The sequence below is a fragment of the Artemia franciscana genome, chromosome 9, assembly GCF_032884065.1.
Source record: "Artemia franciscana chromosome 9, ASM3288406v1, whole genome shotgun sequence".
Lineage (NCBI taxonomy): Eukaryota > Metazoa > Arthropoda > Branchiopoda > Anostraca > Artemiidae > Artemia > Artemia franciscana.
The window spans coordinates 10,123,764-10,149,972 of NC_088871.1; the positions used below are offsets into that span (position 1 = coordinate 10,123,764).

General features: G+C 33.2%; 1 protein-coding gene across 1 annotated transcript; it reads left to right on the forward strand.

Moving 5' to 3' along the window:
* Window positions 1-10: 10 nt before the first annotated feature.
* On the forward strand, window positions 11-25,197 carry LOC136030979 (deoxynucleotidyltransferase terminal-interacting protein 2-like). Its single transcript, XM_065710133.1, has 6 exons — window positions 11-171; window positions 5,564-5,615; window positions 13,003-13,189; window positions 19,181-19,345; window positions 21,207-21,316; window positions 25,089-25,197. The coding sequence occupies exons 1-6, from the start codon at window positions 126-128 to the stop codon at window positions 25,180-25,182; spliced, it is 654 nt and encodes a 217-aa protein (XP_065566205.1). The 5' UTR covers window positions 11-125; the 3' UTR covers window positions 25,183-25,197.
* Window positions 25,198-26,209: the final 1,012 nt, after the last annotated feature.

Below are 26,209 nucleotides of genomic sequence, written 5' to 3' on the forward strand. Positions count from 1 at the left end.
CATCTATGAATTGGAGAAGATACAGAATAAAAGTAACTAATTTTTTTTTGTGAATAGAAAGGACTTGGCTGATCAGCATTCATTTGTTGAAAAAGAAGGATCGCTAGTCGTTAGTCATAAAAACTATGAATTATTATCCTATATCATTGGACAGTGGTTCTTCTGATGAAGGTTAATTTATTTATTTTGTTTGTGGCTAGGCTATAGTTTGAATCAGTCTTATTTTTACAAGGACCATGCAAATATGATAAATTAGTTGATAATCCAATATTAGGCTATCTTAGGCATAGACCCAAGCCTTGAATTAGGGCTTTTGAGAAGGAACATTTTCAAAAAAAACGGTTTTTACTTCATAGCCTAATATGCAGAAGAATTATGCTTATCATGGAAAGGGGATAGGCTGGGAAAATGAAACTTAGCCTATATTAATGAATCCTGGGCCAAAACATACTCTGGGAAGGTATTACCAATCTTCCATGTTAACCATCTTCCTATCTCTAAGTCTTAGAATTTGGCTACTACACAGGTCAATGACTATTGAACCTTTGAGAAAACAACACTGAATTTTCAGTTATCAGTTTCTTTTTCCATGATTTTATTTCTGAAAATGCAATTCCTATTGTTTAAGTAAGGTCTAAGGTCTACTTGATCTAATGTCTAAGGTAAGGTTGTTTGATTAGAATTTAGGCATATCAGTGAGTTTTTTCTAAATTTAAGAAAAGTATTTGTCAATCTTTGAAAGCTCAGAAATTAGGATTGAGCAAAGCTTTGAAGCTGAAATAGTTTTGTTGTGCTTCATTTAAGACAAAGATCTATTTTACAAAGTTTCATGTGTATAACAAAAGATTCAAAGGTCAGGGCCCTCTAGAAAGAGAAGAAGTAGCAGTAGGTACTTCAAAATACCTTCTTGCAACATACTTTAGTCTATAGATTGGGACTACAAGCCTATACTTAGCCTAGGCCTAGCCTATAATTCTTCTGCAGATTACAAAGTCAGAATTATTTTCTTGGTAAAGCTGTTGTTGGTGCATAAGTTAGCTAGGATAAAAGAGAACAGAGCAATTGATGTCTTTTTTCTCTTTCATAATTAAATAATTACTTTTTGCAGATATAACATTTGATCCCTTAAAGGCTTTAAAACAGCCCATAGTAACAAAACATTTTAAAATGTGTTTTAAACAAAACTGATGAGCAAGAAAAAAAATTGTCATTTGTACCTGATTTAAGAATGATAGTTATGAATTTAATTAGTCTTAATAGTAAAGTTCTAGAATGAAAGCAAATACCATGTGCAGAAGCTTTTGAAAAGAGTCAATACCCTTCAAAAATGAGATCAGATTTGCTCTAATATCATTTTCAAGGGGTTAGATTTTTTTTTCTTATTCTTGCAAATTTGTTTTAAAGTAATAAGCCTATTTGCTAATAAGACTAAGAAAGATATTAAAAACCAATTGTGAATCAGCTACAAATGGCAAGTTTTTCTTGCTAGACATTTTTTTAAAGCATGTTTTTAATTTGTTGGTTGCTATGAACTATTTTATATGTAGGGCCCCATTAAGGGCTCAAAATGTAGTATCCCCTGGAAGTATTAATTTAATTATGAAAGAGCATAAAAAAGTATCAAGACATATATTTACTTTCATCCTTGCTAAATTATATTGGCAACTACAAATTTACTTTTTTTTCTTAACATGTTTCCTTTGCAGTAGATGTAATTCTAGGCTAATAGATTATTTTACATCCTGATCCACTCTTCAGCAATGATTTAAGATGCATGAAAAAAAAATAATAACAAGAGGAAATGTCTTAAAGTGATGTATCCCTCTCTTTTATAATTATGGTAAATCTTTTTATGTTTAGCTAGCTTCAGTAGCTAAAAAATGCACACATGAGTTGACAAACCTTTGGTAAATATATACAAGCTTATATAACTGACATTCTTTTTAAATGCTCCTTCTCAATAAATTAATCATTTCCCTTGCAAATTCATTCCCCTCCCCCCTGCTTCCATGTTGGTCCTATATATAGCTCAAATAACACATATATTCTAAAAGGAAAACCTAAAAGTATGTTATCAATACTTTGTAATATGCATAATATTTCTATTAGTTAGATTGTCATGTTCCTTTCATTATTTTCCTCTTTTTAAAAGGTTTGTTTTTAAAATATTATATTTGTATCATACTTTTGTATATATTTTTTTTTTTTAAATTGAGCATCAGAGAAACATTTCAGAAGAATATTAGGTGGGGCCTGTCTGCAAGTACCAAAGTAATTAAGTAGTATGTTCCCCTTGTCCCCTGCCTATGTCAGCTATGGAATCCCTATGGGAGTCTATAGACTTACCACACCTCTTATCACCCTGATAATAAACCTTAAGCACAGGAGTTAATTTGAATGAAACATAAACATTCTTAATACTTCTTTCAAACAATCATAGGCCAGGCCTAGACGTTTTAGCATAGACATGCAGAACAGGGATATACATAAAATTATAGACAAGGGGCTTTTGTCTGTTGTGGACACTAGCCGATGAAGGTGAATGAAATTCTGAAAAATGAATCTATAGCCTCAATGCTCCCCTGATCAGTCATTTTGAAATACTTAGCTCAACCCATTCCACCTGTAAAAGGGGCTGTCCTTTAATGACCTTTCACAGTCTTTGTGTTACAAAAGTAAAACATTGAGAAATAGATGTGCTGCTAAACCAAGACATAAAGGAAGGGTTTTAAGCCTCATTGCTCAATCCTGATTTATAAGGTTTACACAAGAAGGAGCTTTCAAGCTCCTACATCCCCACCTTCCTAATTTGGGCACAGTTCTAGGTGTTGAGCTATTAGTTATATTGGAAAGTAGTTGAGTTAGGTGAATAGAATTTCTAGTGAAATTCTATTCACCAGGCCTAAAATATACCTTAGGAGGATATTGTTAAGCTACTCTCTCTACCTTTTCCTTATTTCTGGGGCTTAGAAAATTCAATAGATACCAGTCTACTTGTCTAAACTTGAAAAGAAGTGTTTTATTTTACTTTTTGGGTTTTCAGTTTTTTTTTGTGACTTTAATTTTGAAACTTTTATTTTCATTTATTCCAGTACAGTTTTAAGGCCCATCAAGGGTTTTTTTTATGCCACTTGGTATTAACCAATTGACATACAGCAATTGCAAATTCTGTCAGTCTGTCTGTCTAGTCCTGGTTTTGCTACTTCAGGCACTTCCAGGCAAGCTAGGATGATGAGACTTGGAAGGCGTATCAGGGACCAGACCACATTAAATTAGAAATAGTCGTTTTACTGATTTGACCAACTGAGGGAGAGTGGGGGGCTGGTTAATTCAGAAAAAATAGAAAAAATGAGGTATTTTTAACTTACAAAGGAGTGATTGGATCTTAATGAAATTTGAAGTTTGGAAGGATATCATGTCTCAGAGCTCTTATTTTAAATTCCAACTGGATCTGGTGCTGTTGAGGGGAATCGAGGGGGGACCTAAAATCTTGGAAAACGTTTAGAGTGGAGGGAATGGGATGAAACTAGGTGGGAAAAATAAGCACAAGTCCTAGATGGGTGATTGACATAACCAAGACATCCGCTCTCTTTGGGGGAATGGGGGAGGGTTAATTCTAAAAAATCAGAAAAATAAGGTATTTTTAGCCTCACCCTGGAATGCTGTACAACCTTTTAACCTGGAGCTGTACAAATTGACTTGATAAAAGTTGTTTTCCCCAATTAGAATATCAGGGGAGCTGAAGAGAGAGGAAAAATTGAGGTATTTTTAACTTGCGAGTAGGTGATCAGATCTTAATGAATTTTGATATTTAGAAGGACCTTGTGAATCAGAGCTCTTATTTTAAATCCTGACCGGCATTAAGCCTCTGATTTTCCTTTTAAAGCAATTTATTGATTCTTAGAATTTTGCTAGAGCTCATACCATATGAGCTCTTGGCTCTTCTGACCTTGTCACAAGTGCCATATAAGCTCTTAGCTCTTGTTCATGAATGGAAGAACAATTTTAAAGCCTTATAAATGAGAATTGAGTAAATGGGTCTCATTTTAGCAGTAGAACTATTGCCCAAGGTTTTATCTTCACAACTTAAGGTTTTAAAAGGTCAGCACCCTTTAGAGAGAGGTCATGGATGTAAGTATTCCAGACTACTTTCTCAGGGGGTCATTAAAGCCCTGGATTAATTCCTGAAAGTTTAGTTCACCTAGCTCAACTACTTACCTATATAAATTTATTTTAAGCTGAAAAATTATCCATCAGGGTGAAGTACGATGGAGCATTGCCCTTTAAGGAATTAGATAAGCAAACTTTTATGATCATTTAAAGTAGGATGAGTTTTGCAATCAACTGATGTGTAAGCTTGTTTAGTGGCATCTTGTTTTTCTTTATATTCTTATAATCAAATTTACGCTTACAAGCTGTGTCTTTCTCTGCAATATTTTGTCAATTATTTGAGCTGTCATATATTCATGGCAGGTGTGCTGCCACTAGACTTGGGTAAGAGTTTGAAATAAAAGACAACAGTTGGTCATTTATTCTTATTTTGCGTTTATAAAGAACTTTTATATATATATATATATATATATATATATATATATATATATATATATATATATATATATATATATATATATATATATATATATATATATATATATTTTGATAGTTCTCTTGAGTAGGATTTTATCCTATTTGTTTTTTATCTTTCTTGATATATGTATTTATTAAATATGTGCTCTGGCAAGCCCTTTGTCATTGCATGCACATTGTGGTGATTTCTGGCTGTTTTTCTTACATAAGCCTATGGGGAAATCATGCTAGGGTGGATGATTGCTGACAGAAGGTATATTTTTGTTTAAATTTCAGTAGGACTAAAGGAAGCAGCGCTTTTCTTTTTGTGATTTGGCTTTTGTTTTAAAGATAATCTTGCTGCTTATCATTTCTTATTCAATTTTAACTAAAGGCTAGTTTGCTGGATACAACAATTATCTCCTCCATTGTACTTCTAATTAACAACCAAAAGTATTGTCAGCATAGGCTTTACTTACAGAATCATGATATTCATAAGTTACAAAGGTCTAACCCTCAGAAGGAGGAGTGCACAGGGACTTCTCCTAAGATAAGGGAGGGGGATTAAGACATAAAAAGCCCATTTTTATCCAAAATTTTTAATAAAGGGGTAGTGATTAAGCTATATGACCAAAAGTTTTTTTTTGTGCCAGCTATTGGAATATAAGCTTTCATATTCCTTTTTGTTTCCTTGTTAACTGTTGCAATTTAAGTATGATTCAAATATTACTCACAAGACTTAAATTGCATTGATAATCTAAAACAAGCAGGTCAGAAGATGTTGGTTTATATAATAATTACTACTGTTATACTTTTGTGTATGATATCTGATATTACTATGTCTCCAACACTTCAATCACAAGGTCAAGTGTTACACTTATTTCCGTGTTGTTTTTTTTTACATGCTTTCAAATAGATTCTTTTGTAGCTGTGCCCATACAGATTGATAAATATCCCATGTTGTCTTCCTCTCATTGAGACATTTTTTTCTTTCCAGAAAATGAAGAGAAAAGTGAAATTGAAGTTTATAAGAAGCAGAATATCAAAAGGTATAGTCATAACTGTAGTTAATATTCCCCTTTTCAACATTCTTCCAAGCCACCATAATTGGAATTACAGAAGTATAGATAGATTTATCCCTTCAGCAGATATGAGAGGGTTTTTTCAGGGTGGTTGAACTTGCAAAAAAAATTGCTAGTTGATGTTTTTGTAGTTCGATATTTTGGTTTCATTCTGACCAATGTTGGGAGTGAGATCCCCCCATCCCTTTGTGTGTGCATAGGTGTAGTCTGTAAAAACATGTTACAAGGGATTTGTACAAAACAACTTGATCTTCAAAATATAACGAAAATTGGATCTAAACTCCATCTTTCCTACCACATGAAGCCAGCAAGTATTATTAGTGGGTTGAATAATGATATAAATTTATTTATTGGTAAATGATGCAAGAAGGAGAAAATTATTAAAGAAAGTTTTCAAAATTGGATGAATCTGAATTTGACTAGTGCACAAAATAATAATAGTATATAATAAAAAATAATAGTATATAATAAATAATAATAGTATGTAATAATAGTATATAATATATCTAATAGTATATCTAATAATAGTATATAATAAATAAAAATAATAATAATATATAAAGTCAATTCAAATAAATTGCTGGGACAGCAAGGTGTCCAACAAGAATTGTGGCCAGTGACCTAGCTTTGATTTTAGGGAAAATTAGAAATAAAATTTAAAGCATATTACTCTGAATTAAAAAAAAATTCTAACTTCAATCCATACTGGAGTGTGTTTTAGCTAAAATAGTAGATTCATTTGATTTCACTGGACTGTATACAAATCTCTCACTTAATTTAGTACTCAAAAAATTGAAAACAGTCATTAACAAATATTTTCTTTTGTATTATATGAATTTTTGAAAATTGATTCTTTTAATAAAAAAGCCTGATGGACTAATTTCTGTAATAGTACTATTAGTTCAAGATGTTATAGCTTGGACCTGATGTATGATTTACTAGAATTTATTTAGTTCAATAATTTGATAAGGTTTAATGGTAAATTATATGAACGAACTATATGCATTCCTATGGGCAGTAATGCTAGTCTGTTTATAGCAGACCTGTTTTTAAATAAACTAGAGTATGAATATATGATAAATAAAAGTAACCCAATTAATTTAAAAGTATTCTTTTTCAAACAATAAAAGATATTTGGATTACCTTTTGGTGATAAATTGCACTGAGTTTATGGTGATTTCAAAAAAATAATTATCCACTAGAGTTAATTCTAGGACCTAGCTATGGGACAGGACAATATGACAATTTTATAGATTTTAATAAATATTTTGGATAATAATAAATTAGTTTTTGAGATGTATAATAGAACTGACGATTTTAATTTGAATTAATTAATTTCCCATTCCTTGAATGTAATATAAATTCAAATATCACATATTTAGCTTTTTATTCCCAACTATTTAGGTATGCAAGAACTTGCAGTAAGTACACAAATTTTAAAAATAGATGTCAAACGCTTAGCCAAAAATTGATCTTAAGAGGCTTTTCTGCTAATAAAATTAGTTGGCAATTTAATAGTTTTCTGTATAATGAATGAATGAATGAATGAACTTTATTACCCGTAAAAGTATAAAAAACACAAAGTACAGAGTATTATAAATAAACAAAAACGATAAACAGCAAAGAAAAAAAAAATTCAAACTAAAAAAAGACAACATGGACTAATTAACCAGTATCAATATGGAAAAAAGGCTGCAGAGGGTCATAAACGTGAATGAAGTTGATAGTCTTTTTACATAAATCATCACTAGAAGACCGAATCCGAGAAGGCACATCAATTAAACCAAATCGAGCAATTATTTTTTTGTTTCGGTGCCGTATAGGAAGCCGCAGGAGGAATTTGCAATATCTGAAATAAGCCGTACGTAGAGTATATCGATCTTTCTTACGAAACAGATGAGCCATGCCTGATAAAAACAAGCACAGGGGCGCAATAAGCGTTATAAATCATGCACAAACCATTGCGGTTGTAACGGCTTTTGTTTGGGGATATTTTTCCGTAAGCGACGCGTAGGTTTTTCACGGCTTGATTCACTAGGGATGAACAGGTAGTGGAAAGTGTTGGGCCAGAACATAGACCAAGCCAACTAACTAAAGAAGAACATGGTAGAACTGCAGTCCCAGTAACGAATGGAGCGACTGCATAAGGGTTATTAAAACAAATAAACTCGCATTTAGACGCATTAACTGACAGTCCAATCTTAGTTCATTGGTTAATATAGTAAAATTTGAAAGCAATCCACGGCGAGTCCGGGCAACAAGAAGAACGTCATCTGCATATGCAATAGAAGACAAACCAATATTACCGTAAAACACAGAACTTCTAAGGGAACGCAGGCACGATGCAAGCACGCATTTAAATATACTAGGAGACAATACGGCACCTTGCCGAACTCCCTTATTAATTTTTACCGGGTCAGATATTTGGCCATTCCAGGTAACTTGAATTTTAGACTTTGAATACTAAGAAGACAATAAACTTAGTATGTAAGGATTAACACCTGAAGATGCAAGGGAAAATAGAGCCTGAGAGTGCACAATATTGTCGAAAGCTCCAGAAATATCAACAGTAAGACAGTATAAAGACATTTTAGTTTTTACGGCATCTTTCATGAGTTGGCTTAAAACATGATGTGCATGGGAGGAACCGAAACTTTTCCGAAAACCAAATTGAAAAGGCGTAAAATCACAATTCGACTCAATTTCTGGTAGTAACAAATGTTCAAGCAACTTACTTAAGAAACACGATACTGTAATGGGACGGTAATTCACACATGACGTGGGGTCCTTGCCTCGCTTTTGAATAGACGTTACACGGCCACGAAGGAAACTATCAGGAATAAGCGACTGTGCTAAGCAAGACCGGAAAAATATTTGTAGATGGTTAAGTAGAGCAGGACAATCATAAGCGAAAAATCGGTAAGAAAGGCCGTCGCCATCAAGGCTATTTGAACGCTTAATTTTTCTCAAAGCCCGGCTAATTGCAGATATTGCTACAGGCTGGACATGAGCCTGCAGGAGATGATATGGTAAAAGCGGTTTAAGCAACTTATAATAAAAAGACTGAAGAAAACTATTAAATACACTGAACACACGCTTATAATGATCAACAAAATTAGCTAGCTGGAGACAAGATAGGGTAGATGGGGAACATTTCTCACTATTAATAACCTTATTCCAGGAGGCCTTATAGGTGGGGCCTGGCCATGCATTCAAGCGTGCTCTCTTCAAACTGGCCTTATATTCAAGTTTGCACTTTTGTTTCACAGAGAAAACAGCTCCGGACGATGGTTGGTCACATGAACGACCACATACGTGGTCATGTGACCGTCGGTCCACATACGTAGCCAAAATTTGGCTTTTTGCTTGGCACGTTTTACTTCAGGATCAACTTTCCAATTAGGCTTTCTTGTACCAATCCTAACTTTATTCACAGGCACTGCAGCTTTGGAAGCTGATTTAAGGCAATTGACAATTTGATAATAATAGCAATTTAGGTCAACTCTACTTGAAGGCGAGGAAACTGACGTTTGCAGCAGGTGATATGGCACTTTTATGGTCGACAGTAAAGCAGTTAGCGTAGCAAGGTATAGTGGGACATTAGCACGATCCCAGTTCAACTTCGTATGCCACTTTGGCTGAGCCGAAAGTGTTTTGCCAGATAGCTCACAGGACAAATTACAGCTAAGAATAAGAATGAACTTTTAGGTAAATATAAAAAATTATCAAGAAATAATGATGGATATTTTAATGCAATTTCTCTTTCATTTTTCTTTTGAGATTTGTGTATATACAGGGTTTCCGGACCGGCTAGAAAGGATTTAAATTTATAATTAGTTCTAGAAGTCAATAAAGCACTTTGTTTTATAACCCACCTCCACCCTGCAAAGCCTGTCTTTGTTCCAGTTTTTATTTAGGTTTCACTGACTTATGGGATTCTAATATGGATAGTGCTAATCTTATTTTGTAGGTATTTTTGAATAATTTTACTAGTAAGCAGGTATTTCGCAAGTTTTACCTAACATAGAGATACAATAAAAGAGCTTTATGGTAGATGCTCCACCTCGCTGGGTAAGGAAATTTAAGCGTCGAAACCCATTTAGGCTGGTGGTATTCCTCTGAGGAGCCTTAATGGGGGGGTAATCACTTTAGAATATTTCATCAAATTTTAAGGGGACTATATATATATATATATATATATAGGTGGATACAATATATATATATATATATATATATATATATACCTATATAACCTATATACCACCTGCCTAAATGGGTTTCAACGCTTTAATTTCCTTACCCAGCGAGGTGGAGCATCTATCCTAAAGCTCTTCTATTGTATCCCTATGTCAGGTGAAACTTGTAAATTTACAAGCAAAAGCCCCTTAAAATTTAATATATATATATATATATATATATATATATATATATATATATATATATATATATATATATATATATATATATATATATATATATATATATATATATATATATATATATATATATATATATATATATATATATATATATATATATATATATATATATATATATATATATATATATATATATATATATATATATATATATATATATATATATATATATATATATATATATATATATATATATATATATATATATATATATATATATATATATATATATATATATATATATATATATATATATATATATATATATATATATATATATATATATATATATATATATATATATATATATATATATATATATATATAGGAGGTATATAGGTTATAAGGTTATAGGGATACAATAAAAGAGCTTTATGGTCGAAACCTATTTAGGCAGGTGGTTTTCCTCTGAGGAGCCTTAATGAGGGGTAATCACTTTAGAATATTTCATCAAATTTTAAGGGGCTTTTGCTTGTAAATTTACAAGTTTCACATGACATAGGGATACAATAAAAGAGCTTTAGGATAGATGCTCCACCTCGCTGGGTAAGGAAATTAAAGCGTTGAAACCCATTTAGGCAGGTGGTATATAGGTTATATAGGTATAAATATATATATATATATATATATATATATATATATATATATATATATATATATATATATATATATATATATAGGTGGTATATAGGTTATAAGGTTATAGGGATACAATAAAAGAGCTTTATGGTAGATGCTCCACCTCGCTGGGTAAGGAAATTAAAGCGTTGAAACCCATTTAGGCAGGTGGTATATAGGTTATATTGGTATATATATATATATATATATATATATATATATATATATATATATATATATATATATATATATATATATATATATATATATATATATATATATATATATTGTATATAGGTTATAAGGTTATAGGAATACAATAAAAGAGCTTTATGGTAGATGCTCCACCTCGCTGGGTAAGGAAATTGAAGTGTCGAAACCTATTTAGGCAGGTGGTTTTCCTATGAGGAGCCTTAATGGGAGGTAATCACTTAAGAATATTTCATCAGATTTATGGTGCTTTTGCTTGTAAATTTACAACAGCTTACATTTACCAATGAGGATTTTTTTTTCTAACCAAGTAATGACCTCTAACACATTATATAGGGTAAAATATCAGATACTAACCAGAAAAAAATATGCTTGCTCCGCTATAAAGAAAAAGTTAAATTTTTTTATTATTTAAAAAATGGAAGTCATTCATTTGCCAAACATTATTCCCCTAAGAATACAGCCAAAATCTGCCAAATCTGACTGAAAATTGCAATAAATTGATTTGGACTATTCATTGGTGATCTCAAATTAGGTTTACCTCCAACATCTGGTTTTCTAAAGGTTTTTGACAAATAATAGATGTCATTTTGAAATGCCACTGCAAAATTGGTTTGAGTATAGAACCTAAAGACAAACTTCAACAAGGACATCTAAAAAAAAAAAATAAGGAAAAAAAAGTATTTTTTGACAAAAAGTACTTTTGGTAATGGCAAACGGCAATTCTTTTCTGGAGCCATCAATAGGCTTCATGACATTAACTTTCAATGGTGTATCGTGAATAAAACATTTATAATTGATAACCCTAAAAACAAGCAATAGTTTGTTTTGTCAGGATTATTACCTGAACTTGCTCCTTTTCTTAGTCACTAGATTAGTCCTGACTTAATTAGCAACAGTAAACTGTAGCTTTTGGTTGAAAAACAGCAGCAAGGTATCGAAACAGCAAAAATGAACTGAAGAGAAAAAATAAACAAAATACTTGGAATAGAAAATTAAGTATGGTCTTCTAGATCGCAAATTTTATGCTTTTGCTTATGAAACAATGAACCTCAAAGCTGTTTCTTAAAACTTTGGAATTCAGATAACAACCAAATCATCTTAAATTGCAGCTTGGAGTATTCTAAGGATTTCTATTTGTAAAGCTCCAGAATGATGACTTGAGTTGTATTCAAAGTTCTCTAGTGACCAGGTGCTGTTGCATGATCAGTAGCATCCCAATTGTGTTTACATTTTCCGGGGGACCACTCAGCATGCAACCTTCGTTTGAAAACATCAACGGATTCAGCTGTAACTGTATCATTAGATAGTTTGTTCCAACTGTTGATAATTCGTAATGAAAAGAATTGAGTGTGGATTCTATATATGGTAGACTTTTTGGCAAGTTTCAGGTGTTGATCTTTAGTTCTTGAGTTGGCACCAGCCTTAGGGAATAATGCAGGGAGGGTATTAGCCCTCATTAGCTTATAGGCTAAAATGACATCTCCTCTATTTCTCGTGTAAACAAGTATAGGGAGATTTAGCTTTGGCAGTCTTGCTGGGTAGGGAAGCTCCTGCATGGCAAATATCACTTTGGTAGCATATCTCTCCATATCTTCAAGAATTTTTATGTCTTTTTTAAAATCTGGGGAGGCATAAGACTTTCAACTTCAAGCTTAGAACATATAGTCAAGGAAGGGGCTCCAGAGGCTCTCAATTCTGGTCTCATCTTCTCTCAAGAAATATTATCTTTGTAGAGTCATTTTGGAATGGGTTGGGGGTCCTTTATTTGGAGTAAGACAAATTTATTAGATTCTTTTAAATAGCTAATACGTACATGAAGCTCTTGTTCTCTTCTATGCTGAAGCAGGTATCTGTTAATAATCATGTCCAGTGAAATGCCACTGAGGGCTGGAATTGCCACTAGAACAATGAAATACTGAGGGCTGGAAATGCCACTAGAACAAGTCAGTTAGTTTAATTTCCATGAAAAGGATTTTATTTACTTTATTTTCAAAAATTTGCTTTAAGTTATAACCTTGTGATAAGATAAATCTTATATTGATAAATTATATTGTTCATGGGGTATTTTAATCCTTTAATTTTAGTCTCAAATTGGCTAGTGAAATACATGTACCTGAAACAGTGACATCATACCTGAACGACGGTGTGGATTCTTTCTCAGGAAAAAGGATGTCTTCTATCCTAAAAAAGCTAGAAGGTGAAAATCTTCAAAAAATCAAGACCATAGAGCCTCTTGAAGTCAGTAAAAGAAAAAAGTTGCTGGATAAAAAGGTTTGTTTTCTAGACCTTTTCTATTCTCTATCAAATGTGAAGGCAGATCACTTGATATGAAGCAATTGATTGAAAATGTTTCATTAACTTTGAGTTAAATAATAACAAAGACCACAATACCTTTCCATCATATAAAATATAAGAATTTGAATATAGGTATTTTCAAAGACCATACGGCCTTTCCGTGATGATAAGTAACAGTTCAAATAGGGATGAATCCTTTTATTAGACAGTGAAAAACAATAGAGATACTGGGTATTTCGATCACATATAAAATAAAATAGAATTTATTTGCGCTACAAGCCCATAGGCCATAGCAAAATATATCAACAAAGAACAATTACAAAGAAATTGCACACATCCCAAAATAAACCTACAGAAATCTACTTCTATGATTCATCGCGAGACGAAGGAATCGTGCCAAAGTTCTGATACCCATAAAACACTCATCTACACACACACTCACCAACCACTTAAAATTACAATCCCCTCCTATCAAACACTTCAAGTCTCCAATCACTCAGCTCCTCACATTCACACATCAAGTGATGTACGCTCTCATCTAAACCTCCACACATAGGACAAAAATAAGGACCAGCCTTTGACCTTTCCCTCCCAATAAACTTTCTTATTTGCATACAGTGACTGTCATCAGCAGATATACCTAAAGTAAAGCAAATCAAACCAACGATATATACAAAATAAAATAATTACATATTATTTAGTGCTCTTATCTTTTTCAACTTCAGTAGTGATGGATACTGAGGACTATGAATCAAAATTAAGGACTTTATTAAAGGAAGAAAAAAACCTACAAAAGGCTTTCTTATGATCCAACAGACTCATATACAAATAATTTTAAAAACAAGTTTAAGTGTTTGAAAGACAAAGGAAAGATTACACCTCGATTTTATTATAAATGGTAAGCACGCAGTTCCTTGTGCCCTAAACTATATGGACTTCCCAAGATCCATAAACCGAATCTGCCATTACGCTAATTTTATCTAGTATAAAGTCGCCGACAAGTGCTCTAAGCAAGTGGTTAGTGTCGGTATTTAAACCACTTTTGTCTACCACTTTTGGACTCTTCAGAATTAGTTAAAGAAGCGAAAATTTCTTCAAGTTTGTTGATCTCAAGTTTTGACATCATGTCAATGTATACAAATATTGATGTGAAAGTAGCTGAAGTTCTTCTTGAAAGAAAGTTATTAGGAAATTTGGACTTAGTGGTAAATCAGATCTGCAAGTCCACGTAATTATGAATTTAGTAAGGTTCTGGAATACGTTCTCAAATTTCTAAAGAAATTTGGACTTAGTGGTAAATCAGATCTGGAAGTCCACGTAATTATGAATTTAGTAAGGTTCTGGAATACGTTCTCTTATTTTTTTTTCAATTCAAAAAGGAATTTTTCGAACAGGCGAATGGTTTACCTATTGGGGCACCCTTAAGTCCATTATTAGCAAATATTTTTGTTGAAAATACAGAAACAATAGCGTTAGATTCGCATTTCTTAAAACATAATTTCTGGATATGGTATATGAATGATATAATTTCAGTATGAAAACATGGGGAGGAGGAATTACAAAGTTTAGCGGTGTTTCTTAATTTTTTGGGGAGTGATTTAAATTTTACTGTAGAATTAGAAGAGGACAGGAAATTTCCTTTTCTTGATGTTTCCTTTTCTTCTTGTTCTTCTTTTAAAGAATGAAAATAGTCTGGACTTTGAAATTTACAGAAAACCGACTAACAACAATAGATTTTTGTCTTTTTTCTCTGGTCACACTCGCCAAGTGAAAATTGGTTTGATCATATCTTTAACTGCCCATATTTTTAGTATTTGTTCTCCGGAATTTACTGAGGAGGAGTAATCTTTTCTGAGAGAAATACTAATAAGTGACCATTACCCAGATTGGTTAATTGACCAGACTTTTTCAAAAAGAAGAAAAATGTCTCTGGAGATTTCTAAGGAAGTCTTAGAGACAACTCAATAGAAGTAGATTTTGTTCTTTTCCATATGTTCCAGAGCTGAGTGAAAAACTTTGGGTAGCTTTCTAAATTTTGGAAAGAATCAAACTTCAATGTTTGATCATAGAAACTTGTGGAAGTTTCTATGTGGGAAGTACTAACAAGGATTTAAAAATGAGATTCAAGATTCTAATTTCGTCAGCCTTAAAACAAAATTTCGTCGGCCTTAAAACAATCTTTCGGAGCATATTTTTGATTTTCGGAACATTTTATCTTGTTTGATAATGTGTCTTTGATTTCTTGGGACTGAGGTCTAAAGCAGATTTTCATGGAAACAATTGGAATTAAGAAAATTTTATTCAAGAACCTAGCTTTGAATATAGATGCAGGTGAATTTGGCTTAAATTCAATTTACTGAGGTCAGATAATGTAAGGTTCATTTCTCCCAATGATTTTGACCTATGCCCACCTGCTTATTCAAATAATGCTAATGAACCGGAAAATAGGAAGTCAAGAAAGGTTGCTTCCGGTATTGCGTTGAAAAAGATGAGAGCATTTAATAATATGTAATTATTTTATTTTGTATATATTTCGTTGGTTTTATTTGCTTTATTTTAGTATATCTGCTGATGATGGTCACTGTATATGTGATCAAAATATCCAGCATTTTTTGATTGTTTTTTTTTTACTGTCTAATAAAAGAATTTATTCCTTTTTGATCTGTTATTTATAAGAATTTTGAATACGGCGAATAAAATATAATCCAGGCGAGCAGTGAGGTTTTGAAGCTAATGCTCTATCTAATTGGTTTGTGGTTTTTGTTCAGTATTGTTTTATCAAGAAGTTTTTAAGTGAGTTAGATTGTTTAAGTATTTTAATTATATTTCTTTGATCACAGCCATTAAGTGTATATCTGGAATATTCACTTTGTTTGTAAGGCAGTAATTGTCTGTCTGAAAAAACTTCCTCATTAACTTTTTTTTTATTTTGTAAAACTCTTGAGTTATTTTGCCTTTGAATTGCAAGTTAAACTAATCTACCCTAGTTTCACACACATGTTCACCAGTGGCACAATTTTCGTCAAAATCCTGGGGGTAGGGCAAAATCGGAGCCAATTTTCCCAAATCAAGTGAAAATGACAGTGGAAACTGAAGAATGAGCCATATATTACCATAAAGGTAAAGATCGGGTCTGGGGGAGGGGTAAAACGGGGCCTGGGAGTGGTAGCTACCCCCTCCCCTGCACCGTAGCAAATTATGCCCCTGATGTTCACACCAGATCATTATTTGCTTGTCACGGTCATTTAGTCTTTAAATTGAGAAATTGTAGTTATTTGTCTTAAATTTGTAGATTTGTAAAGGTTCAGCTTTCATCAGATAAAAAGGGGATTTTCTAGCAGTTTTATGTACACAACAGTATGAGCCATGCAAATTATTGTTTGTTTTTTTCTCAACAACAACAACAGTCTTATAAGAGACTGTCCTGTGTGAACATAAGAGCGATTAAATTTACTCACTTAATGAACATTACCAGTTCCAGGAAGTTATTTTGCGTGAACTTAGTGCTTCTGCCTCACTGTTTGTGACAACCTACCTTTAGTTTTTTACTGAGTTTAGGCAGGTTATAGCTACTAATCTTAAATTAAATAATTGAATTTTGAAGAGACATAAACAAGTCAAGACCTTTCCCTCCGTAGGGATAAGGAGGCTTGTCAAAATTTTGAAATTTCTAACTGTTCGTGTGACTTTTTGCTGATATTATTACACTTGGTTTAAACCTGGGCTTTGCTAATGTATGATTAATCTATTTTGGTCAAAAAGAACAATTTTACACTTCTGGTTTTCAAATAGCTTTATTAGAAAAGTAAAAATTTTGGAACGAATTGAAATTTAATCCAAGTTGTATATGTGGATTTAAACCCTCCTTTCTTTGGACAAGTTTTGGCAGAACTGAATTTACTCAGTTATGGGCACTATGCCAAAACTAAGAAAACTGCTTTCGTAGGCGCATTCTAGAAAACAAATTCAAATAGTTATCTCCTAAACAACTACCAATAATTACAGAAAAATCTTGTCTTCAAAATTTGGTTGGTTTCTATGAAATGGTGAAATTAATTACTTTTTGAGCTGAAATGTTTTCAGCACCTTAGTTTCATTAATAGAATCCTAATCAAATGGTACAATATTTAATTATGCTAAGATTGAATAAACTCAGCCACAGACGAGCAGAAAACCTGTATTGACCACGCTGTTCCGTAGATCACAGATTTGAGGAGTACTGCTTCATGACAAACAAAAGTTTATACTGATTGTCTAGAAATAATGAAATTCTAAATAATGACAAGAGATGGTTATTTTTATAAAGCAAAAGCGACCAGGTAACAACGCTATGCATAATTTGGCTGGTATGTTAAACTGAAAATATTCAGACAAAATATCCTGACAGAAAAGACTCCCTTAAATACAAATCTAAAAGAGGAGTTACAATACAGGTTTTCTGCTAGTGCATAAGCAGGAAGCTTTTATTTGTTTAAAACAAAATTATGCCGTCTGGGAAAGTGAATTTCTCAAACTTTTAGCTACTGTTTATTTATTTCTTCATCTTTTCTTCTATTTACGTTTAAGGAAAACATTTAAATCTCACAGAGCTTTATTACCTAACTTAAACTATTTATACAATTACGTTGTACCTGTTTTCACAGGTGTTTGACCCCCCTCCCTTGTTTGTCTGACTCGCAAAACCTTAACAGAAATGTATATAAACATATTTTTGGTGATTTTTATATTTTGTTTTGTTTAATACACCCCCCTCCCTGAAACAGTTTCTACTTGGCTCTTTGTGGGTTTTCTTCTTCTTTTTCTTCCAACTGACCAAAGGTCTGTTGTTCTCTCCAGATCCAAAATAGACGTGAAGCAAATATTTGTCTACATGAAGAATATATTTTTTTTTTTCATAAGGCAACGCAAAGTCTGGTTAACAAAGGGAAATCTGGTCTATGTTAAAACGTAGCTTTATGATGAAAAATTAAAGGCTGCTTGCCCCCGCACTTTTCTCGTTTAATTTTTCCTTCTTTTTTTGAGGATAGTTTGTAAATCTGAATTTATTTTTAGTGAACTAAAGTGGTGAATTAAGTTTGTATTAAACTATACATTACGCTAAATTAGAAAATAATTGCTTTTTTGTCCTCTAACTTTGAAACTAGAACGAAAAACAAATCAAACTTTTCACTTTTTTTTCAATTTCAATCAATTTTCTTATGAATTTTCTTATCAATTTTCATTCGGGCGAGCAGCAGCTATAATAAATGCGGAAATTTAACCTAAAACGAACATAAATTACCACGAACATTGAAGACAATCTTAAAACAAACAGAAATCACCACAAATAACGGGTGCTGGGCCTCCCTAACGGTGCCCTCTAGGTTTCTGTCCCCCTGGATATTTTTTGGAGTTATTTCTCATTGAGAAGCACCTTTCCTTGCTGTGCATGTTGAGAAAACCTGCAGGTCAAGAAATAAAGGATGTCCAACGATTGAATTACCTCTCATTAACGTTTGTAACGAATCTTAACTTTGATTGAAGAAATTAGCTACCAATTTTGTTTCGTGGAGGAGGAGGCTAGAGGGCAAGTCTCCCCTCCTCTTGTAGGACCAGAAATTCATATAAGATCCAAAGTTGTATGCTATATAAAGCAAATAGGCCAATTTTCTTGAAAAAATGTCAAGCTGTCAATGGACTTCCCAATATGAACCAATAAAACCTGGATGCTAATTGATGTGTTATGAGTGTAACATTTATTAGTTATTCTTTTTATCTTTATCTTCTTAATCGTTACGTTATATTTAACTATTTAACACACACACACACACACATATATATATATATATATATATATATATATATATATATATATATATATATATATATATATATATATATATTTTTATTTTGTTATGTGTTTTATTTTGTATATATTATCTTATTTAGAAATATTTGTATCTGTGTTATATTTTTGTTTATATATAGAAGGAAAAGGAAAAGACCAAGGGACAGAAATGGTTTAATTTGCCTGCGACAGAAATGACTGAGGAAAAGAAAAATGATTTGGAGATTATTCAAATGCGATCTATTCTGGACCCGAAAAGATTCTACAAGAAGAACGATATGAAGGTCCTTCCAAAATATTTTCAGGTACTATTTTATTATTTATATCTAACTTATCAAGTTTCTATTTTTTAGGAAGATCTGTTGTGTGTTTTTTTTTTTCTTTTTTTTTTAAGTTCCTCTTCATTTAAATTTTCCTTTATCCCTTTTAATAAAATTCCTTTTTATTACGATTTCAAGATTCAGTATATTTTTTAGGAAACAGTGTCTCAATACATTTCTGAAATAAATACTTAAATAAAACATTTTTTTTCTTCGCCACTTGCTGGACGTTTTCTATTTATTAGATGTACTGAGTCACTTCCAGTTTACCTGCATTTTTATTTTCTTTAAAAATAGTACGTGTTACGATTCATTTCTTATATCATACCCATCGAATTTTTACTGTCTAGGGAGAGTGGGGGGTATGTCACTGCTAATGATGTTTTTGTTTCAAGTTTCTTTATCCTAAAAAAACATATGCTCTAGTAAGTAAAAAAGAAGGCATTTTCGTTCATTTTGTGCTTTTAACGTTAAATTGCGATAACGTAAAATAATGAAAAAAAGTAGAGGGGAAGAGAAAAGAAGGAATCGAAAGAATAGAAAGAGAGGAAGAAAAAAATATACCACCTAAGATATGCCCGTTGTTCTTTTCTCCTGTTTCCTCTTTTCTTGTTTTTTACTTATTTATTATTATTTTTTCAACTGTGAATAATTATCTTCAAAATTTGTAAATTTTACATTTTTTAATCTTTCTAAATGATATATAGAGGCTAGGAGTTACTTTATGACACTTCTAAGTCTGATGCTAGTACTGCCAATATCAGTAAACTTGTAAATGTAGTATCTGCGTTTTTTGTAAGACTCGTAAGGGGCTATTAACCTTGATAACTGGTTGACACTGTTGCTTTTCAATTACACTTCACATTCCTACTATCTGGAAACAACATGCAAAAGTATACAAATAATGTGACAAGTTTTTTCTTGTCTTCACAAAACCCACATATGTTTGTGTAATCATATGAATCCACATACATATCGAAACCATATTCCGGAGTATTGAGGCAAATAACACTCCCACTGAAAGGTAAACCCCTTCCAAATCAAATATCCTTTTTCCTCCCACCTATACCACGTGGCAAAATAGGCATCTAGTCTAGGTGGTCGCTCAATCTCTGAATTAAGTCTTTCCTCCCTTTGTAAAAGAAAGAAAGACCACGGGGCAAACCTTCTTAAGGAGGCAAATATCTGAGCATGTCATTTTAACGTTCTTACCTTTCTCTGCCTGGTACATTGTGTATTTATCCTATAAATCAGTTGACCTCCCCCCTCCCCCTGCCGGTGCTCACAGCCTTAGGTAAAAGCATTTCAACAAGGAAATACATCAAATTCGACATGTGCATGACTCAGTTTACCGGTTGATGTTCGGGAGTTATTGACATCAGCTGTTGTCCATTCTCCGAATAATTCCTTTGAAATTAATAGTCCATGTCATTTGAATAATGTTCTGCTCGGCATTGCTATTAAGCTTGCAGAATTTGTTCAAGTAAAAAATCATCATCAGGTTTATGAGAAAAATACATTAATGGCTCTGAAGTGAGTAAAATTAATGGATAAAATATTGTACAAGTGGGAATCATGGTATATAGCCCTGTAGACTTATCTTTTGAAATTTAAACTTTTGCTGCTTTTTTTTCTCTGCTCGCTAAAATCTACTTTTAACGTTTCTCGTTTTTTTATATTTTTCAGAACTTAATGGTCCTTTTCCATCAGTTATTGTTTTTCTCGGTATCACAGTCAGGCTCGCACAACCTGTTTCATTTGAAAATTCCAGAACGAGTTTGTGAAAAACAAAAAAACAAAATAAGGCTCTGAAGTGAAGATAAAATAATGAATAAATATTTTATAGGTTGGCACAATTATTGATAGTCCTGTTGACTATTATAGTAGCAGGATACCAAAGAAGGAAAGGAAGAAGACGCTTGTGGATGAACTTATGTCTGATGCTCATTTCCAAAGGTAATTTTTCTTCCCGCTTTTCAGTAGGATCGAGGAGAATAATATGTTCTCAAAGACTGGAGATTATGCAAAAAGTGGCTGGGGAGAAGGCGAGTGGTATGGTTTCTGGAGCTTTTTTTCATCTAGGATCAAGGATCACTGCATCGTGGGATCAAGGGGCTATTAAAGACTGTAGATAATAAAAAATTGCCCTGGAGGCAGGTTAGTGGTATAATTTCTGGAACTTATTTTCATCTAGGATCAAGGATCACTGTTTCATAGATTCAAGGGGGATAAAATCAATGAAAATTTATAATAATTTCTTATTATGTCGATGCCAGAATCCAAAGATACTTTTTTCAATAGGCTCAAGGCGGATAAAATACAATGAAAATCTGTAAATAATGGGAAAAAAATTTGCTTTTGACTTGACTTATGTCTCCTGCCGGGCGCTCCTTGGCGTAGAGAGTGACGTCTGCCTCCTCCATCCGCTTCGGTCCATGGTGAGCATTTGCTCTTCGCCCTCTCTGATGCTTGCCATCGTCAGGAACTCGGACGGGCTGTCGGACCAACGTTTCTTCGGTCGGCCGCGAGGTTGCTTCCAACCGGCTTTGATAGGGCGGAAGTTGTAGATCGTCTTTGCAGGTAGATGTGCTGGCATTCGAAGCAGGTGCCCAACTATCGTAAGGCTCGCTCGGCTGCAAAACCGAGACTGCTTTGTGAGCTGCAGAAGCTTCTCGTTGCTAACCAAGTCGGACAATCGTAGGCCCTCGATCCTCCTCAGACACAAATTTTTTTTCCTTCTATATCATGTCTCCTCAAACTATGGGTCGTTACCCCAAATGAGGTCGCGTAGCAAAATTCTGGGGTCGTAAAAAGATTTTAAAGTAAAAAATTCAAATACACTATTTTATAACATCTAGATGTGTATTCATGTAGAGTTACACTCACACACCTGCACAGAAAGAACGGTTGGAATGCGCGCGCACACGTACACCGAGACAATGATTCAATAGCATTGACGTGATTGTAATGTGAACTTGTGTAGTATTGGCACCCATCTCAGTGTTGCCATTTTGGCTTATTTTCCGCCAGACTGGCTTATTTTGATAGTGATTGGCGTTAAAATTTTTGAATATACCCGCCGGCTTAAATTTTGGCTAATTTATTGCGATGTGGCTTATTTTTTTATGTGAACTGCTTTTTCGGGAAGAAGCTATTTTCTTCAACAATCAAAATCTCATTTGAATCCAATAATTTTCTCGTCATATAACGAAGCTGTGATTTCTGTGTGCACTAAAGGTTGGAAAGGATGAACTAAATGCCTTTGTTTATCAATTCTTCACCATATGGGATCGCGAGGAAGCTCGCAAATGGGATTGTGGATGAAAAAATAAGTTTAAGAAGCCCAGATCAATACGTTATTGATAATATGTAATGCTAGCTTATGTCTGATGCTAACTTCTAAAAAGCAATCCTTAATGATAGAAGATTCTTCTAAAGGATAGAAAGGATTCTAAAATAAATAAAACTATAAAGTATGAATACGAAAATATATGTATTTATATCCGAGAGAGGAACGTGGTGTGATTGTATAAACTATTGTTTTTGTTGTTTACCATACGTTTAAAACTCATTTATTTGTGTTCATTTTATTTTAAGAATTTTTTTTATTGATGCAGCAAACGCAGCTGATTTTTAGTCAAGGTAATAATAAAGAAAAATAGTTTCTTTTTTTTAATGAAAGACAAGTGAATCCCTACTGTATGTTTTCTTTTTTTTTGAAAAAATGGATGATCTCATGGGACATGGGACCAGGTCAGGACAAGTATTTTCTGTAAATTGTGGGAAAGCATGAACAATTTTAAGAAATTCAGAAATATTTTGAGAAAGGGGAAGGGGGATTGAAAACACGAAGATTGTAGTCCTTCATGCCGGGTTAGAAGCAAGAATCGGCTTCTAATTGTAATTCCCAGAGTGAGAAGTTTTCAAAGGAGAGGGAGTCAGAAGGTGTCCGTTTGTCAAATGCTTTGAGGAGTAATTGCTCAACGCACAATCACCATTTGGCTAATAACAGGGCTTCAATGCCATCGATAGTTTGAGGAGACATAGACATAGCGCCTTACCAGCTCAGTCGGCAGTGGGTCATCTTTAAGACTAAATCACAGGGTCGTGGATTCTAGTTCCGCATCTATTTTTTCTGGAAGTATTGAAATCACCTTCTTTATTAGGTTCAATTTCCATCTGTGGTCTAAAAAACAGACAAATTTAGACAAAAAATACGTACAAGTCGATAAAGAATTTGACTAAAAAGGGGGGGGGATTGAACCTTCTGCTGGCAGGCGTCTTTCTCTTCTCTTCGTAAATGATTATTTCCCAAATTGTAGTTTTTACAAGTCTATCCTGTTTTATATCACGGCTAGGGGGTCGATTTGAACTTTCAGGGAAAGTTTTGTGGGGGGAGAGGCTAGGTAAAGTGACCTAGCATTTCTGCTGCTTTATTTATCCCGCCATGTTTACTGACACGTATGCTGGGAGGATTGAAATGTCAATTCGTCGGCGATTCTCCTTATGAGATTGTCCCTGCCTTGCACTTAAGTCCCTTATATCTCTACTCCCTTTATAATCTCAATTTTATTCCTGCTCCATTTATTTTAATAATGAATTGTCACTTTTTACAAGGAATAAAAATCCCTTCAAATCCAACTCTGTTTTACACTTAAATACTACGTTATTATTATTGTTGTATTATTATTTAATTTTCACCCAGACTAAACAATAGTATAATACATGGAGTAACACACACACGCTAAATAAACGGAAAAAAGCAACAAAGAGGGATAAAATAAGGAATGACTCACAATTGAAAAAGCCTGATAATGCAGCGATGCGGAGAAATACGGACACATGGTATATTTAAGAGCTTTCTGGGCAGTTCTTTCAGTTTCAGAACTCAGGAACTAGAAATTTTTTTTAGTGAGAACCCTTATTTCTGTACGAGATGGAAGCTTGAAGATTTGCAAAATCTAAAATTATCAATCCCAATCTTTTAAATTCACCTCTCTTAAGTCATGGAACCCCAAAAACAAGATCCATAGATCCGAGAAGCTAAAAGAATAGAATAATCAAAGAAAGCCAAATAGAACTTGGTCAGTGCACGTCTGTTATATTCCCATAGGCTCTGTTGCTAGTATTATCCAGTAGACAAGAGACAGCGAATGTTTTAGAGAGGTCTATTTTTCTTTTCTTTCATACCATCGTATTCTCTACTATTTCACGTTTCCTAAAAAAAATCCACCACTTTTGCTAGCCAACGGTGTATGTACACCTACTCGCTTATTGCATTGATTCTCCAAATTATGGAATCTGGCAAATTTCCATAATTTGGAATATGTCTAGTGTTACTGCCTATTTTTGTTATTGTGTTTTGACAAACAATGTGGATTTTCAATATAGCTCCGTAATATCGTAATTAATATGGATGTATTGGCTGGTAAAAATAGCCAATCGGTTGGTATATCCAATTGACCACCTGGCAAATTTCCATAATTTGGAATATGTCTAATGTTGCTGCCTATTTTTGTTATTGTGTCTTGACAAACAATGTAGATTTTCAATATAGCTCCGTAATATCGTAAAAAATATGGATGTATTGGCTGGTAAAAATAGCCAACCGGTTGGTATATCCAATTGACCACCTTTATAACTCCCAATATTTTGGCTTTTGAAGCTTATGCTGGCAGGCGTTTTCCGAGGTCTTAACTTTTTTTTAATAACAAAATTTATTTTTCAGGTACAACAAGAAGAAATTCCTAGAAATCCAAGAACGAAAACAGAAGCATTCAGGTTTTCATAAGCATTCAAAGCGATTAAAGAAAAATAAATAGTTACTTTTTACGAAAGTGTTCCTTATCCTAGTAATTTTTGGGTTATATGCTTCCCTACGATTTTATTTCGATGACTGTTCTGAATCAAAAGGTATTAACACCATAATCTCATTCATTTTTTTTCATCTCAAATAGTTATAGCATCCAAATTGCTAAAGAAAAAATAAATGAACGAACCGCTAGCTTTATTTAAGGTGATGACTCCCTCTTTGTGCCGAAGATAGGGATATTCGGTTTTAGTGAAACTTGTATCTTTAGAACTTGTGAATTTTTTGCTTTGATTAAACAGAGCAGAATTCTTTTTAACTTCAGGAAAAAAGCAGTCCCTAAAATATTTTAGCATAGCTACTAGGAAAACGCCAAAAATCAGCTCTATGGAGACGTCATTTGAGGTATTTGAAACCTTCGGCAGTTCCATGTGGTGCTACCAGCTTTGATTAAAAACCTCACTGACACAGGGGACATATTATTTATGCTGTAGTTACATAGAATAGACAGTGGTCTGCTTAACAATTGGTAAAAGATTATAATTTTTTTTAATTTAGACTATCCTCTTGTTAGGTTTTTGAACTGTGTGTGTATTCAAGAACCCCTCTCAGTTTTTTACCAAAATTTTAAGGAAATATCATGTGAGTAATTTGGCAGCTTCTGAAGTTCCTTATTATGCTCGGAAAACCCACTTATGGACCCTTTGTCTTTGAGACTGTCAGCCAACGCTGATGCTCGCAAAATGATCTGTAAGGTATCGAATGGCTTTAAACGTTACACTCCTAATTTGTCATTATTCAGAAAATAAGCAGATGTCCACGAGCAAACTTGTTTCCATATCAGCATCACCGTGCGGATTACTTTCTTCTAGTCCCTCTTTTCTTCGCCATCATCATTGGTTAATGATACAGTACTAATTTATGCCTCACTAATTTTTAAATTAGCTGTTGGCTACATCTAGGTTTGTTTGCCCTCTATCTTTGAGATGGTCAGCCGACGCTGAGGCTCAAATAAGACTTTGAAGGTACCAAATGGCTTA